The sequence below is a fragment of the Leptosomus discolor genome, chromosome 5 (assembly GCF_034619465.1).
Source record: "Leptosomus discolor isolate bLepDis1 chromosome 5, bLepDis1.hap2, whole genome shotgun sequence".
In the NCBI taxonomy this organism is placed as follows: domain Eukaryota; kingdom Metazoa; phylum Chordata; class Aves; order Leptosomiformes; family Leptosomidae; genus Leptosomus; species Leptosomus discolor.
In genome coordinates, this window is record NC_141395.1 from 14,387,230 (window position 1) to 14,404,766 (window position 17,537).

At 36.6% G+C, this 17,537-nt stretch overlaps 1 protein-coding gene across 1 annotated transcript in view; it reads right to left on the bottom strand.

The window, feature by feature from the left end:
- Positions 1-303: 303 nt before the first annotated feature.
- The window catches only part of PTPN4 (protein tyrosine phosphatase non-receptor type 4), a 72,461-nt gene continuing 55,227 nt past the window's right edge, over positions 304-17,537 (bottom strand). The window contains exons 18-26 of the mRNA XM_086466186.1: positions 17,022-17,178; positions 15,340-15,506; positions 13,786-13,876; positions 13,639-13,700; positions 12,719-12,865; positions 10,322-10,450; positions 8,736-8,884; positions 4,930-5,065; positions 304-2,030 (exon numbers count right to left, since the gene is read on the bottom strand). Coding sequence (XP_086322312.1) covers positions 1,944-2,030; positions 4,930-5,065; positions 8,736-8,884; positions 10,322-10,450; positions 12,719-12,865; positions 13,639-13,700; positions 13,786-13,876; positions 15,340-15,506; positions 17,022-17,178 — 1,125 coding nt within the window. The 3' untranslated portion in view covers positions 304-1,943. The remainder of the gene's footprint in view (positions 2,031-4,929; positions 5,066-8,735; positions 8,885-10,321; positions 10,451-12,718; positions 12,866-13,638; positions 13,701-13,785; positions 13,877-15,339; positions 15,507-17,021; positions 17,179-17,537) is intronic.

Genomic DNA, 17,537 nt, shown 5'->3' on the forward strand with positions numbered 1-17,537 from the left:
TTTGTTTTCTAAAAATACTTAAAACTCTGTCTTCCATTTGGCATTGTGGTTCACATTTATTACTAAGTCATAAGCCAGGATTTCACTTTACCTGAATCCCTTTTCACTTAACAGTTCATAGCTGATCTCTTTCAAATGTCCATAGAACACAGTATATTATATAATATAATTCTTCAATAGTTAAAAATTATTTAGCGTAGAACTTTCCATTTTAATTCTATGCTCCATATAGCTTACAACAAAATTTACTGGATAAACATTTTCAGGAAACCAATACAATAAATTAAAACTTTTAAATAGAGGGCACAAAGTTATGTTGTCACAGGTCAGTCAAAGAAGTGACTGATTTTTTTCCTTACAGTATATTACACTGGATATCTTGCTTCTGACTTAGTTTCTTCTATACTGGAAAAATATTAAAAAACTGGGACTTTTATGTACCCTTAGAATGAGCTCAGATACTGTATCAGACAGACATTTCTTACAAATCTTCTACTTAAATAAGAAGTAACCCATACCAACTGGAACAACTTTCCACAAGTGTAACAAAGGGTGACTGGGGTCATTATGGAATTAAAAGAAAGTTCTGAGACAACTTCATAGTGTTCTGCTCCCTTCCCCCCCCCAAACAATTAAAAAAAAAAAAAGGAAAAGGCAGACCTGTACGAACACGGCTTGAAATCAACTATAAGGACTTTAAAAGTAATTGGTTAGCAGATAATGGAATTAAATCACATCTGATTGTAAGTTCAACTTATTTATCAGTGCTATTAAAGTTATGTTCTAATCCAGTAAAACAGCTATTCTTAATAAAAGGATAAAACAAAGAATCAGCTTCTAATAACCTACCAGCATTTCATAGTAAGCTGCTAGTAGGTTACTAGTTGGAAGGAATGTGTCAGATTTTTCACAGAGTTACAGCACAGCAGCATACAATGCTCATTCATTAAGTTGGCAGAGGTGCTTTTGCTACCGAGAGTAGCACACAGGTACTTGTATAAGGAAAGAGGGAACGGTATTTCCATGACCCCTTGCGGTAACACATTCCAAGCACCAAGGGCCATTTTTAAAATCTGAACCCATTGAGATAAATATGACAGGACAATACCACCCCCACAGAATCATGAGTGCCTTTCACTGGATGTACACTGTAAGTCTCAAGGCACTTAAGGGGTTAAGACACAATGCATGCACTAGTTCCCATCACGTAATCTTAAGTCACACGAATCAGAATACACCAGTGTATGACACACAAGCTGTGTCAAAGAAATGCTGTTTATTTTTTTTATTTTTATTGTTATTGTTATTTTGTACAAGATGCTGGTAAGTGGGCATTATGCAGCTACTGCTGGGTTAACACAGACGCCAGCTTTCCTCTAACCACCAGCTGGTCTCTAGTAAGGGTGTAGGACAACGTGTGCTGCATCAGTAGGCAGTGTGTATCTATCTAGTATTGGCAATATTGCTAATGTTGTAAAAAACAAAACAGTGAGAGTCTGTACATAGTAAATAAACCTAGCACTGGAAAAAGACCATGGCTTAGTGTATTTTTTCATTTGTTTTTCATTTTAAGAGACATGGGTGTAAAACAGAGTGAAATAATTCCAAGCCTTGTTTGTAGCAATTCAACCAGAAGCGCAGTATATGGCACTAAAATGAAATATCGTCGATTACCCTGAACACAATTAGTTCTTTCAGTTTATGGTTCGTTCCGAGCAAAGCACGAAAATAAAGTCTTCAAACAGATGAAGGTTAGAAGAGTTTCAGAGACTGATTTTGTTTCAACGTAAAGTGCAACAGTGCTGAAGTTTTCAAAGTCCTTTGTCAATTCTTCGCTGTACTTCACTATCATTTCCTGCAAGCAGTATTATGGCACAAAGAACGCTGCCAGTTCATTACAGACGACAGGACTCCTCAATTGATATCCTGGGTTTTTTCGCTCTTTACTTATGCAGTGATGCTTGTAAAGGTTTAATAAATCCTTCTTCATACACCTTCAAAATAGCTTCACATACAAATCTGTATTGACTCTGAAAAGGAAAGTAGATTCAGTAAACTGAAAAGAAATGTAATTGAACCATGTCATTTGGAAGCAGAAAAGGCCCCTAAGATTTTCCCATCCCACTCTCTTGACATGCCAAGAACTGTGCTTCAAAGTTAAGAAGAATGGGATGAATGGCACTTTGAAATATATACCAAAACTCACACCCACAAAACCAGTACTATTATTGCAACATCACCTATTTAGTAATTTTCTGCTCTTCATTTCATCGCTGAATTTTCACTGACCTGAGGTTTCCATGCACTTGGAAGCTACAGTTTAGCATTTATAGCATTTAGAAGCTATAGTTTCAAAGCACTTTTTCACGCTTACATTAAATCTGGCATGTTCCTGGCACCTCCCTCTCAAAATTTGACAAAAAAGAAAATTGTTTCACGTTTTAAAAAGCCAGAACTCCAGTTTCTTAACATTATATAATGTCTAACTCTGCAATGTATTCAAGTCTAGCACCTGCTTACATAGAGGTCACTAATATTTTGTTTTAAACAAATAATAGTCAAAAAACCCAACGGTCATCAAATTAGTACATGATGAAAATAAAATGAAACAAAATCATTGGTTTGTAAAGCACCACAAGTAACAGTGAATATCGCATAATGCTGTATACGCTGGTCAGAAAGCCAGCATGCCTCCGCCTTTTCAGTGTCGTGGAATATCCCTCTCTACGCAGTAATTACTGATGTCAGATCTCAAATGGGCACAGTAACAGATTTAATAATAGAATAATTATTTACTGCATTGTTGCATGTATATGAAAATAGTTAAATTTACACACATTTGTGTAAAACACTCATTTTGCCTCCAGTGTTCCCTGAAGGAGACTGAACTCCTCTCCACAGCACACGTAGCAGACACCCGTGCATAGGGCCATCTTGTGGACACGGAGTGAATCTTTCACCATACACAAACTCGGGAAGAGAGTGCCAAAGGAGAAACCATAATAGCTAATGTTTATGAAATCTTAAAAAAAACCCAAATCTTTTACTGATGCAGTAAACACCTGCGTTTCACTGAAGCTTGAAAATTCTGGTTTCTCTAAGAAAAATGAGAAGACCAGAAGATACTTAGCACATGCCATGAAAAAATACAGTTAAAACCCCTACCACTGCACCTCCTACCTTTACTAATAAAACTCTCTTCCTCTCTATGTGCGCTACAGAGATATGCTATTCATACTGTATAATCATCACAAACTGCAAAAGCCACTCTTTATTATTTTCCCATGTATCATCATCTTCCTTATCCTTCTGTGCTTGCTGAATAATACAATTTTTTTTTAGTGGAACATGAGCACTGGACAGGAGCACTGAATGACAGATGACCTAGAAATGGAGGCCCATATATACTTTTACTCCATCTGAATACTCTGAATAACACAAAAGGTTTATTCAAATCTGATCAGAGGAACAGCAGCAAGAACACTGAAATAACTTCAATGAGTAACTACCTTCAGGTAATTGTGGGAAGGATTTGATACCGCATCTAGTGCCTTTTCTCTCTACACGCCATACACTACAAGCAAAACTATACCACTGATTACTGATGCAAAAAATAAAAAAACCTGGAACTGGTCAGAGCTTGGAACAACCAAGAGTCCAAGCTTTTTTTTTTCTTCCCACAATCTTTTGACCCCTTTTAGGTATTTTCTAAAAACATAAACACATGTTGCTCTCAGAGATATGCAACACCTGACTGATACAACTAAAAAGCTTCTAAATCTGTTATAAAACTTTCACAACTCAAATATAATACATTAAAGCAACATCACAATTATCTCAAAAGAGCCCAAATCTTACAGATCCAGGAGGAATTCTAGCATCTTTGTCTATGTTTAGCCCGTATCTGGGGCTAAACTGTTACAGCTGCTCTATCACCCAGTGAACCCTCACCAGCCAGGGAGGGGAATCAGGAAAAGGAGAGAAGAGAAGACCATTGGGTTGGAGTGAAAACAGATTTAATGAAGCAGCACTAGTATCAAGAAAGGTATACGAGTTATATTCAGCCAAATGAATATCCAGTCCTCATAATCAAGAGGAGAGCAGTCCTGAGGAGAAGCCAGAGGAGGAGCAGAAGCAATCTCAGCAGGAACCCCACAGAAGCTCCCCTTCCTCAGCAAACCTTCCCCCTTTACAATGCCCATGACATGATGGGATGGGCTGCCCCTGTAGCTCACTCAGGTCAGCTGCCCTGGCTGCCTCAAACTGCTAAGGGCCTGCCTGGCATGGCTGGGCTGGGATTCTGTCCCAGCCAAACCGGGACAACCTTAAGAGACGTGAAATGTGAAGGGAGCACCAAAAGAATCCTGGTAGCAAGTTACTTCTTTCAGACTAAATACACTTAAAATTACTTTGATATATCTTGCATCAGATTTAATTACATTGATTTTTAAAAAATACTATTTCTCTGATTATTTGGCTTTAATTGAGTCACTACAGGGCAGAGTTGAAGCTTGTTTTCATTATAACTAAGGCAACATAAAATCACTGTATTGCATCACTGAAGGTTTTTCTTGCAACTCTTCAATTTTTCTGTGTTTACCTTTTATACTACTCCCATTCTTAGGGATTAGGCTCCTGCTTTCTTCACCGAGTAATTTTTACACTACTGAAAACTGTCCCTTTTTGACAGTAAATACCAGGTATGCCTGAAACAACTGCTGCATTTTTCAAGTTTTCTTTGTAGAAATTTAAAGAATTGCTCCTTTCCAACAGCCTTAGCAATTTACTCCTGCTTGGAGCCAAGGCTACAGCTACATTAGGTAAAGATGACCTCTTTGCATTATGATCAACAGCGAGTACATTAAAAACCCATCTAATGATAACAGAAATTACTCTTCTGCAAGACAGGACAGCAAGTATGATACTCACAGGCGTCTGGATCATCATGGCTCTTTGATCTCTCATGGTTCTTACAATATCTAATGGATAAACAGGCTGATTGCACTCAATGAGACACATAGCCGTCTCCATAGTGATAAGAACTCCTGTCCGTCCAATCCCAGCACTGAAAAAAACCAACAAAAAACCCAAAATGGAAAATGAAACAAAGTATCTGGAGTATAGTTTATACTGAAAGAGTTTCCTTCTGATGAATTCTTATGACTGATCATTAAGATTCCCCTAATAGTAGGGCAGGTTAGACAGATTGTGTCTGTGTCACTGGAAGCCTCTGTCCTGCCTGAACACAGCTAAAAACAATCAGTGCAGAATTGTCAGTCCTTTGAAAAGCGACTGTCTTAACCCAGCCATTCACTTGAGCAGAATTTACAAACAGATATTTATTCAGATCGTATTATAAACCACACTATTAACCAGACAATCACAGGACACAGAGATACCCAGCATACACTGTGCACTTTCTGTCAGTTTGGCCATTGCTGTAACAATGGTTACTGGAATGCTGGGCTGATTTGATAAAACCATATTTACGTTCTCAAAGTGATCCATACCTTCATATTTCAGAATAAGGAATAGAAAAATTACTAAAAATCTTTGGAGGATGACAATAATGATAATTTTCTCAGTATTAAAAAGTACAGGAGAGATCTAACTTGTGTAGATTGAAAAGGAATGCATAATAGCAACCCCTTTCAAAACAAGGAAGAACTGTAACATATGCATATTGGAATGGCAAAATTATTGAAAGAGCTTACATGAATCACCTTTAGTTTAAAAATAAAATTCAAATTTTTCATAGTCAAGAAAATTATGTTGCACTTTTGAAACAGAAACCCCATGTTTCTCTATATTTGAATACAGGACCAAATCCATATTTTCAAATGCCAGCATTATCTCAACTCATACAACTAGTATTTCAGTCAATAAACAAAAGAGTTTGCTTCTAAATTAGTTAATATAAACATTCCAAATTTGAAACTTAATTGTTCTGATTTTGAAGCATAACTTCAAATTGTCTGGCCAAACTACTACTTCAAATCTGTGCCAGAAGGTGGCATTAAAGCTATTATATATTTCAGTGATGTCATGAGAATTTATGACAAGATGTAAATGTGCTGTTATATAAAATTATTCAATAGCATTTTATATTTCTAGAATTTGTATGTATAGAATTTATATGCAGAAAGCTTTATCAAATCCAAACAGAAAGAGTATCTGACAAAGAACCTCATGACTCATTTTCTAATTTAAAAAAAAAAAAATCAGAAAAGGGAAACAACAACGATGGAAAGTGTGATAGTTTCCATAGGATAAATATCAGGTAGGCTAGGACTCTTCAGCTTGGAAAAAGAAATCATTCACTGAGACAGGACGCGAAAACCACGAAAAGCACAGACAGGATGGGTGGCTCACCTAGAACAAGAATTAGAAACCGTTCAACTAAACTAGTAGGAGCCTTGTAAAAACAAAAACAAACACATGAACACAAGCTTGGAAACTACCGGTTTTAGTAGTTCAACACAACAAAAACCTTTCTAGTTTTTTAAGATTTTTGTTACTTTACAATCTCACTGGTTTTTTGCTTTTGTTTCTGAACTACTACTGTACAAAAGAAAAGCTCTGCTAGCTACTTGGATTCCCCACACTAAAGCTGATGGCTTCGTTCTGAAAACAAGTTTTACCATTTTGTTGCACTAATGCCTTGTCCTATTATACTGACCAGACATTAAAAACAGCGTGCACGCAGCGTACAGAGGAACCCCTGGGCTCCTTCAGCCTGACTCACCAGTGGAATTTGGTTATACTTGCCAACAGCCACCAAGTTAGGCCAATGAAGTAAACTACGTTGAACTGTGATATTCCCGCCCTTTCCTTCTGTGAAACATAGAACTGTTGGTATTGAAATAAGCAGTGTGGAGCTGAATTGATGTCTCATTGAGATGAACGAAACTGTTTATACTATCCAAAGTTGTTGTTCCAGCATCTCTGCAGCCTTGCACACTTCATACTATAAAAGCTGTATTTGGCTGATATTTTCACTATTTGTTCACAACCATATCAATCAGAAGTATATCAGTAATGGAAGCTGAGGAACAATATCATTTAAGATAGTGGCATTCTGATACTGGTCTCCCTAATTAGTACAGATTCACCCTGACCAGCACGAAGCAGAAGAGAGAGCAAAACCAATTAAATACAATTTCTGACACGCAAAGTGTTAAAGAGAGAAAATATTTTTCCTTCATCATCTTCAATAAATGTTTAGTTTACTTGTAGATTAGATAGTCTTTAAATTTATTTTATGCCTTAAATCTCTCAGCTTCTCTTTGAAACAGGAATGATGCACACCTGACTCAGGAACACTGACTGTCTGGGGAGTACTCAGGAATTTAGAGGTCAAATTTTATTCATAGAGCTCTCACCAAGAATAGGTATAGCATATGTTCATTTGAAGAGATTTGGCATTACGCATGAGTGCAGTTTACTAATTAGGTATTGTAAAGGATTAAGATTTTGAAATTTATGATAGGAGTGCAGAATGCTATTAAAACCTATTGCACAACAAATACAAAAAAACACACTTCATGTGCACATAAAAATTTGAGTAACAGAGTTATTTTAATTCATTACAAAAGTAAAATGTTGAGAAAAACGTGTCACCTTAATGTACGTGTCAAAATATCATGTAGCCCAAGACTGCTGACTTGAGAGAAAGTGTCTTTTATTTGATCATTGCATATACCACCCACGTTTTCTGCTATGGACTATTTATACAGCTATTCTGGAGTTTTGTAGAATAGAATCATAGAATCATCAAGGTTGGAAAAGACCAACTGTCAACCCAATCCCACCATGTCCACTAAACCATGTCCTGAAGTGCTACATCAACACATTTTTGAACACCTCCAGTGATGGTGACTCCACCACTTCCCTGGGCAGCCTGTTCCAATGCTTGACCACTCTTACACTAAAGAATTTTTTCCTAATATCCAATCTAAACCTCCCCTGGCGCAACTTCAGGCCATTTGCTCTCATCCTATCACTTGTTACTTGGGAGAAGAGTCCAACACCCACCTCACCACAGCCTCCTTTCAGGTAGTTTAGAGAGTGATAAGGTCTCCCCTCAGCCTCCTCTTCCCCAGTTCCCTCAGCCGCTCCTCACAAGACCTGTTCTCCAGACCCTTCACCAGCTTCGTTGCCCGTCTCTGGACACGCTCCAGCACCTCAATGTCTTAACTGCAGTGAGGGGCCAAAAACTGCACACAGCACTTGAGGTGCGGCCTCACCAGTGCCGAGTACAGGGGCACAATCACCTCCCTGCTCCTGCTGGCCACACTATTTCTGATACAGGCCAGGATGCTGTTGGCCTTCTTGGCCACCTGGGCACACTGCTGGCTCACGTTCAGCCGGCTGTCGACCAGCACCACCAGGTACTTTTCATAGCCAGTAGTCACCATGAGGAAAAGTTTCATAAATCTCTTCTGTCATTTCTCTGAATTATTACATAGACTGTTAGTACAAGCATTTAAAATGTAAACAAAACGGAAAAACCCCAAACCAACAATTCCCTGCACAGATCAATGCACGTACTCAAAATTTTGCTTACTGAAACATGATTACGATTTTAAGTAATTGTTTTATTTAACTGTTGAATTCTCCTTTCATCCCCAAAGCAGATGCATTTAATTGTTTATTTCAATAACAAAGCACAGAAAAGCTATTTGACGGTAAGTAAGTTCACTTTGATGATTTAATAAGTTGGAAAAAATGGATACCTGCAATGAACAACAACAGGTTCTTCTCTGCCAGCCCTCTTCTTTCGCACCAGACACACAAAATCTAGGAAATCGCTGGAATCATCAGGAACCCCATGATCAGGCCATGCTATATACTGGATTTGGGTTAGTTGGCGGCTTTCCTCTTTCTAATCAGAAACATGAAGTTTATTCACAGGTAATTCAGGTTCCATTAAAAAAACAACAACAATAATAATAATAGTAATAAAAAAAAAAAATCAACGGTACATTTACAGCAACTTGTACCAGTAAGCTCTTATTTAATGTTAATCATTGCTCACCCTGGATTTTAAAATTACTTCTTTTTTTTTTTTCTTAAAAACAAAAAAAGGCAATCCACAACTGTTTGCATCCTCAACAGGTTAAAAAGAATTACATGCCATGTAATAGCAAAGCAGTTCAAGGATAGTGAACTATCTTAACATGAAATGTACAAGAAGGTGGTCAAATTTTTAGCAAAACAAATTTAACAGAAAGAGGTGCTATCTTACTAGATCAACTGACAGAACTGAGGTAGGAAGGGGAGAGGCAGATCTTTCAGACATAAAAGCTTTCCTTCAGACCCCATGTGAACAGCAGCATTGTTTTGGCTTTATCTGCACCTCGTAATTTTATCCAGCATCCTATACATAAGATGCAGAATTACTTTGTTTTCCACTCTGGCCCCTTGCTCCAGTATCACAAACACCATCTGCCTCTGGTTAGGGGAGGGGACAGGCCGTACAATCAGTGTAAAAGCAGCATTTCAAAGAACAGGAGTTACCGCACTTTAAACAACCTTTAGGTGCAGAATCATTTAGAGGTTCTGCCGCTGATAACAAGGGTGCAATTGTCTCAACAGGACAAAGGGAAGGAATTTTAACTGCAAATTGACTAAAAGGCAGCTCTATAAAAATGGCCTCTCATCTGGTAACACAATCAGTGAGAAATGAGTACATGAACTAAATTCCAGATAGTCATTTCCAAATGCTGCGGAGGCTCTAAAAACTACACACGCCCTGAAAAATCACACAATGCATGATCAGGAAGGTCCTTGTTTCCACGTAGTCACCAATCCCAATGCTTCTTTCTGTCAGCAGGATTTATCTGCCATCTACTCGCACATATTCTCCAAGATGAAATTATTGAAAACTGTTTGCCTCTACAAAGACAGATTTTCAGTTGCAACAATGAAATACTTCTGGTGTCCCATGTTTTAAAAACACCAGGGGAATAACAAGTTTCTCAGCTTCTTTAATTACTCTTTTTCTTTGGCCAGGGCATGGAAGACACCAGTAAAGAATTTTAAGACAAATAATACATCTTTTATGTGATTTAAAACAATTAATATGATTATGGAAACTGATTCTTTGTGATATGTTGCTAGTGTTATCATTCTATGAGCAGAATTTATACTAGGTAAGCACATGGCAATACAAGTAGTTTTTTAAAGGCTTCTAGAAATAAACGGTTTATTCATGTGGATGTGCCACTAAGTTGAAAAGAAAGTCTGATTAAGTAAGTTTTAACTAGTCTCTGAGGATTACACAGATTAATACTTAAAAATATATATATTATGATTTTACCTCCAGGTTAGTCAATGTCATTTCTCGAAAGACATAAGCAGGATTTCCTTCTTCTGAATGGCAGGTAATCTGGAAATTCCCATACGATGAGCTTCCTGATGGCTCTGGCCAGTACTGGTGACACTTAACCTAAGGTCAACACATTTTTAAAAATGCCTGTGTTTAAATTCAGAAAGTATTATTTTCATTCTCTCTAGTTCCTTATACCTTCGCTCATTAAAGACTATTTTGATAATTTTGTAATCACTATTCATTTACTTACCAAACAAATTGGGTTACCTAATTATTGTTTATAAAATAAGCTATTGCAGGGATTTTTTCGTTTGCTTTTCAACAGGACACATGCATCAGCTCTTGAGGTTAGTTTAACTGAAGATGGATGCCTTTAACTTTCATTACAATTTTTAAAAACAGTTTATCTATAAATACTCCATCTTAACACTTGAGTGATGAAAATGCTGCTTTATAAACATTTTTGACCTCCAAAATCCTAATCTAAACTTCTCAAAGCACATTTATATGAGAAAAGAACAAATGAAAAAAAAGGTGATAAGCAACAAAAAAGTTGCTAAACTACCACAGAAATTAGGGGGATGCAGATGGTGCACTTCAAATGTGAAAGAAAACTTCAAACATCAAGATTTTCAGATATATTGCTTGAACGCCTAATTACAGAGGTCATTTCAGCTCAAGTGTACTTTTGTTTTCCAACCCACCTGGCGATTCTTTAAGAGCAGCCAGATTTGCAGACTTCCTGCTCCACTGAGACATCCCGGCATGCAGTGGGATAGTGATGTCAGTAGCCTCATGATCAGCTTTAGAGCAGGGAGTCTGCCTATGGGTATAAGATAGATAAATCCTTTTATTTCATTATTAAGCAGCTCTCCAAAGAACTGCACAAATATAATTATTGAAGGGGTGGGGGAACCTCAGAGAACTGCTACTGCAAGTCTGTTCTTAGCAGATCTGCAAAGAAAACTCAAATTAAAAGGGCACTTGTACTGAAATTCCCTCTAATCATGTTTATTTGGGAGCAGGCAGCATCATGCTAACATTGAGTCACTGAAAAATGGTTTAAAAATGCTCCAACTCCCCTTCAATTATTTTAATTAATATTTAGAGGCCTGAACTCCCAGCAAAAACATGATTATTAAAAATTTAGAATATACACAGACAGCTGAACTACCGTCTGAGTTGATCAGTATACCCACAACCTACTATAAATCCGTCTTCAAAAGAAATCCTGAATGTGGACAAATTCCACTAAACTATTATTCCAGACTGTAATTTCTGTCCACACACTCAACCAGCCAGTGCTACTGTGAATGCTCCAGACTATAAACCAAGTAACTCTGGAATTACACTCTCTGTATGACCAGACTTGATTGGTTTGCCTCCAAAGGACACAGCTGCACAATAAACAAACCTATTAAGGAGAAATTATATCTTAAACCAAAAACAAACCAACCACAACATAAACCTGAGGCCTTTTACAGCACCATACACAATTATTTTTAGTAATTTAGAACTCCTAATTATTTTATTACTAGCACTCTATTTTTACACATTTTTGTATGGAAATGACTTAAAGGACAATGATTACAATGATTCTTTCATATGATTAAACAAATGTTTATAGCTACAGAAGGACATTTTACAAAAAAATTTAGATTTCAAGCTTAGCAAAGATTCCCTTAAAACCATCCATCCAGGAGTGGGATCTTAACACTACAAAGCTGTGTTAGGCTGTCTTAAAAAATTAATCTCTCTACATATCTAAGAACTAATCTACAAAAACTAATGAAACTTCTTGGAGTTCCTTCATTTTAAGTTTAGAGACAAAAATCCTATGAAGGTAAATTCTAGTTGCTTTTTTCGTTACAATAAAGAACCTAACAAAGAAGCCTAAAATATTTTAAGAAATACAAGAAGACTTCAATGTATTTCAGAACTGAACAAAGTTTAAATATTAGGTATGTTAACAATATCAGATTTAAAATGTAAAAGTCATCATTGCAACAGCATTAGGAATGCAATGCCCTTATGAAGAAAAAGTCACAGAATCATAGAATAGTTTGGGTTGGGAGGGACCCTTACAGGCCATCTAGTCCAACCCCTGCAGTGAGCAGGGATATCTTTAGCCGGATCAGGTTGAATGTTTCCAGGGATGGGGCTTCTACCACCTCTCTGGGCAGCCTGTGCCAGTGTTTCACCACCCTCATTGTAAAGAATTTCTTCCTTACATCTAGTTTAAATCTACCTTCTTTTAGTTTAAAACTGTTACTCTTTGTCATGTAGTGTGTCATAACAGTATATTCCTCTAACCTTTTAAAGGCTAATCACCAACAGATTTTTAGAAGATTATGTAAGTAATATTTAGGGAAATCTTTTACTTACTCTGCCCCGTTCAACTTGAGTCGTTAACATTACAACCATAGATGAGCCTTGTTCCCAAGTCATCTGCCAAAAATCAGGACAAGTGTTCGGTAATGGACCTTGACAAGCAATATACTGGTTTATTATTGTGGAAGAAGGGATTTCCATCTAAGAGAAGACAAAGTCACTACATTAATTTTTACAGCAGATATAAGTCAGGTATTAGACATTCCGTGTTTTCCAATTAATACATTAAAAAAAGCATCAACTACATTAATTCTATTTATTATAAGTTAGTAAATACGGATTGGCACAGATAAAAATTCTCCGAAGTGTTTCACATGCAAAATTATTACAAAGATCCAAGTACACTTCACACATTAACTGAGTTATCTGGTTGCCATAACGGTTGAAAAAAGAAATGATAGACCAGTTGGCAAATAATTCAGGTGCAAACATTTGATGCTCTGTGGGTTTCTGACACTAGCTTTTAAAATACTGATCTCTGAATTATTTTTAAGCTCTGGTTTTTGTTCCTGAAATGAAAAGTAAGTAGTTGGAATTTTGTTGCTGCTGACAATGGATGGGCGGGGGGGGGAAGGTGTAAAAGGAAGTGCTGCCAGATTAAACTTTACTGATGTTGAATTACTGCCACATTAGTAATCAGAAAAGAAGAATTAATTCCTCTGGTAGAAGGCTATCTCCTCTCCTCATTTTTTCCTCTCCTCATTTTTTCTTTGTTTCATTTATAAAAACACCTGCTACAAAGCATTAGCAAATAAGTGTACCTACAGTAAATTTCAAACAATCTGACTACAGGTTTACCAGCCATTCTAGTCTGAACTACTTTTATGAAAATGTCTTTTTTTTTTTTAAATCAACTTTGCCATTGAAAAACTGCGAAATTAATATCAGAAGGTCTTTTGAAAAACAGTACTCACATTTATATAATTTGCATTGATGTAATCTTCATTACTCTTTAAAATAACCCGTGTAGCATCATCTGAAAAAATTTTTAGAAAGGTGTTGCTTATTTACCAACCACAGTAAAATACTTTTAGAACATATTTACAAACACACATACTTACAAGGCGAAATGTCTCTGTATCTATTTTTGGAAATGTTTTGAGGTAATCTGGCACAAGACATTGTCATTCCAGGCTTTTTCCTATACAATTGCTAAAAGACAAAACTGATGGTCAGACATTACTAGATGTGAAAGACCCATTAGTATATTACGTGACTAGGGGTACTTTTTAGAACATAAACTACTGAGCAACGGTATCTTCAATACACACGAAAATACTTTTCAAAAGAAAGCACTACGAATTTAGTTATGCTGTGGGATCACTGGAAATAATCAAGACGTCGTCTCAATTTGTTCAAAGACAAACCAAACGTTAAGTTTCAAGCTTCTGTAAGAACACTGCTGCAGAGAAAATTCATCATCATATACTGGTAAGGGAACTGACAGATTCTGACATTCCACACTGTGATTTGGGGCAAGCAGACTGTGCTGTCTATAGGCATCTACCCACATTGTAGTAGTTTCCCTTTTTTTTCTCCCCAGATGTCCTTCCATATTTCAGTAACTGGAGAGCAAATCCTGGGCTACCTTGTGCTTTTCCTGCACAAAATCTCCTTTGAGAGGTTCCTGTCCTCTCATGCCTTAGCCATGCACTGCCACAACCCTTGTGCTGCAAACAGTATCAGATAAATGATGCACGTTCAATAAAAAGCACTTTAAAAACTTCTCAACATTGAACCTGTCTGGGAGACTAAGAATGTATGGTTAAGGAGAGGCTTTAAATCACTTTGAGAAAATATTTTCTTTCTATATGTGTAAGTAAATTTTACCAAAGTTCTTAAAGAATAGTATATAAATATATTTTATAAATATACATTGTAATATATAATGCTAGGTCTTAATTTGGTGAGGAATTCACACTGCTGTGTTTTACAGATCTACTGCTTCCTCCTTTAAGTCACTTGATCTCATACATTAAAGATGGAATATTACCAATTCACCAGTTAGTGCTAAAGAAAGACTATAGCTATCAGCAGCTTAGGACCCCACAGAAAGTGCACTGTTCTGTTGAAATATGTCATTTAAAAGATCAACTATTTATAAAAGACATTGTTACATAACCCTTAAGATTAGGGTTGTAACCCTTAAGATTAAGGTTGTATTTTCCGTTGGTAATTTCACCTTCCCTCATTGCAGTTGTCCATAAAATGTCAACAGCTCAGCTGTCATTCAGTTTCTACAGTAACTTAGATACAGAATGAAGGTCTGAGTACAGAACACAAATTTTGGTATACATTTTTCAGTCTTCATCTCTATGAAAGTATTTTATTAGCATAGGTCTCTGATAACCACCAAAAAATGTAAGTAATCAATAGCTATTTATAATAAACAACACTTAAAAACTAATATTAGGATTTTTCTATGCTGCAAGTTTGCACATATAATATGGGATTAGAAAATTCTTTTGTTATTTTTCTTTTGAGAGTGTAAGACAATTGCTCTTCTAAAAGATGCTGACTCCTACAAAATTTACCTGAAATCTGCACTGCTTAAAATAATTACTATCCCAAAAGACTCAGAATTTGCACACAGCTACAGGCGACATGGTACTCACATCAAACTGAGCCAAAACAGTTCCAGTGATAAGCCCCTCTGCTAGCTGAATCATGGATTCCCTCAGAGCATTATCATCTTGATGGACACCATCAAGTGGAGATTTCTCAGGGATGTACTGGAAGTCAGGCTCACTCTCCAGCTTCTCTTCCACAACATCATAGACAGCTACAACAAATAAAGGTATGAATGCTCTGACTGAAGATGCTGTTTGGCAAGTAAAGTTAACTCCAAGTAATTTATTTAAAACAGAAAAAAAGACAAGTGTTTCTCCTACAGAAAAATCCACATTTATTAACACACTGATTTTGGCCCCCATCAGCAAGGGCAAGTAGCTTTTATTGATCATTATAATCCATGACAAAACTATTTGGTTTGGTTTAATAGTAATTTTAAGTGAAAGCACATCACTGACTTAAATTTTGATCAAAACTCATGTTATACCCTACCTTGTCTGATGTAACTCCCTAATCTCAGATTCTCACATCATGCCTCTGAAGTCATTGTAACTGTGTTTACATTTTTACTTTTAATTCACTTTGAACTGATTTTAGGCTTCAGTAATTAGGGCAAGATGTGCAGACCAGACAAGAAAATGGCACTAGTATATGCTGTTAAAACACTACCAATGCTGTATGCACGCCCCACCTATAAATAAACTGAAAAATAATATACATCTTCTACTACACAGAACAGACACATGCTGTTCGAATGCCTGTTTTGAAATGATATCCCATGAGCATGAAGGAAGAAACTGGCAGCTCCTCACTTCTACAACTCAAATGTTTTTATCCAGAATACAAAGACAACCCACACACAAGGGGAAACTGGTTTTAATGAATTTGTAAACAAAGCTAACAATTTTATCTGAAAAAGAAAGTAAGCACACAAAAGCTGCACAAGAACTTACACACAGAATGAGAACACAAGTTAAGTGGGGAGTGCAAATATGCAAATAAAGGAAGAATTTTTTATGAAGTGGCTGAGATACTCTCCTAAACTAATCTCAATTATTCCAATTAAAGATAATTGTTTTTCATTTTTCCTCTACAACTGCATTATAATTGAGATGTGCAGTGGAATTAAACCCAGTGACCATCTGCTGGCAATGCTCCAATGGTGTATTTCATTAATCCATTGCCCAAGCTGATATTTAGACTGCATTTTTAGCACCTTCTTCTGTTAAGCCTCCTCAAATAGAAAATCACCAGTCATTTCATATTGTTTTAAAAACATATGGAAGGACTTTGCATATATTGACCTCCAAAGTCATCCAGAACAGGGTGTTTGTTAAGGGTTTCTTTGTTTGTTTGTGTTCGGTTTTTATTTTCCTTAAGGCAGTAACGGCAACCTCAGAAACAGCATTCAATGTCCATATAGCTTTCTGGACATTTTTATCAATGGCAGTGAGAACAATATTTAAATTAGCTCTCTGTTAGAAATACTTGATCTCTGACTTTTCTATTAATTTTCAACACTTAGTTACACACAGCTCCTTAGCATATGGGATCAGTTAAGATTTGTACAATACATTGTGTTGTCGCAATTTCTTTTCAAGGGAGTTTTTTTTTTTTTTTTTTACAAAGATGTTAAGCATTCCATCTCAGGACACACAATGGAAGTTAGAAAATAAAAGCAAGGTGTGGATTTTTTTATTATTATTATTATGCACAAATCACTCACCATTGGGTCGAACTAGGAGCACAAGTTCCCCTGAGTGTCTCTCACAGCTAGCTTTAATAAACATAACAACTTGATCGTGGGTATGTTCTGCTATATCCCTGCCGTTAATCAGTACAACCTGATCCCCTTCATTCAGACGAGGGACACAGAGATCAGCCTGCAAGGTGGAGAAAAACAATACATCTGTAAAACAAGCCATTTCCAGTTTCTCACCTTAAAATAGCAGCTTAAACTATACTTGGGGACTTGAATCCTAACAGCCTAATTGCTATGGTTGCTGCATTGTATTCAAATGATCAATTTAAGTGTTACACAATATATAAGACAGTGCCATTCACATGAACTAATCAATTTGCAACTGGGAGGTGATTGTCATTGTAACATGTCTTTCGGCAGCTGTTACTCCACTCCTCTGGTTGAAGCAGAAAGCTCCTCTGTTTAAGCCACATTTTGAATAGGCAATTAAAAAGCAGGATGTTCTTATCTTTGAAGTGAAGGGAGTAACATGGCAAAGCC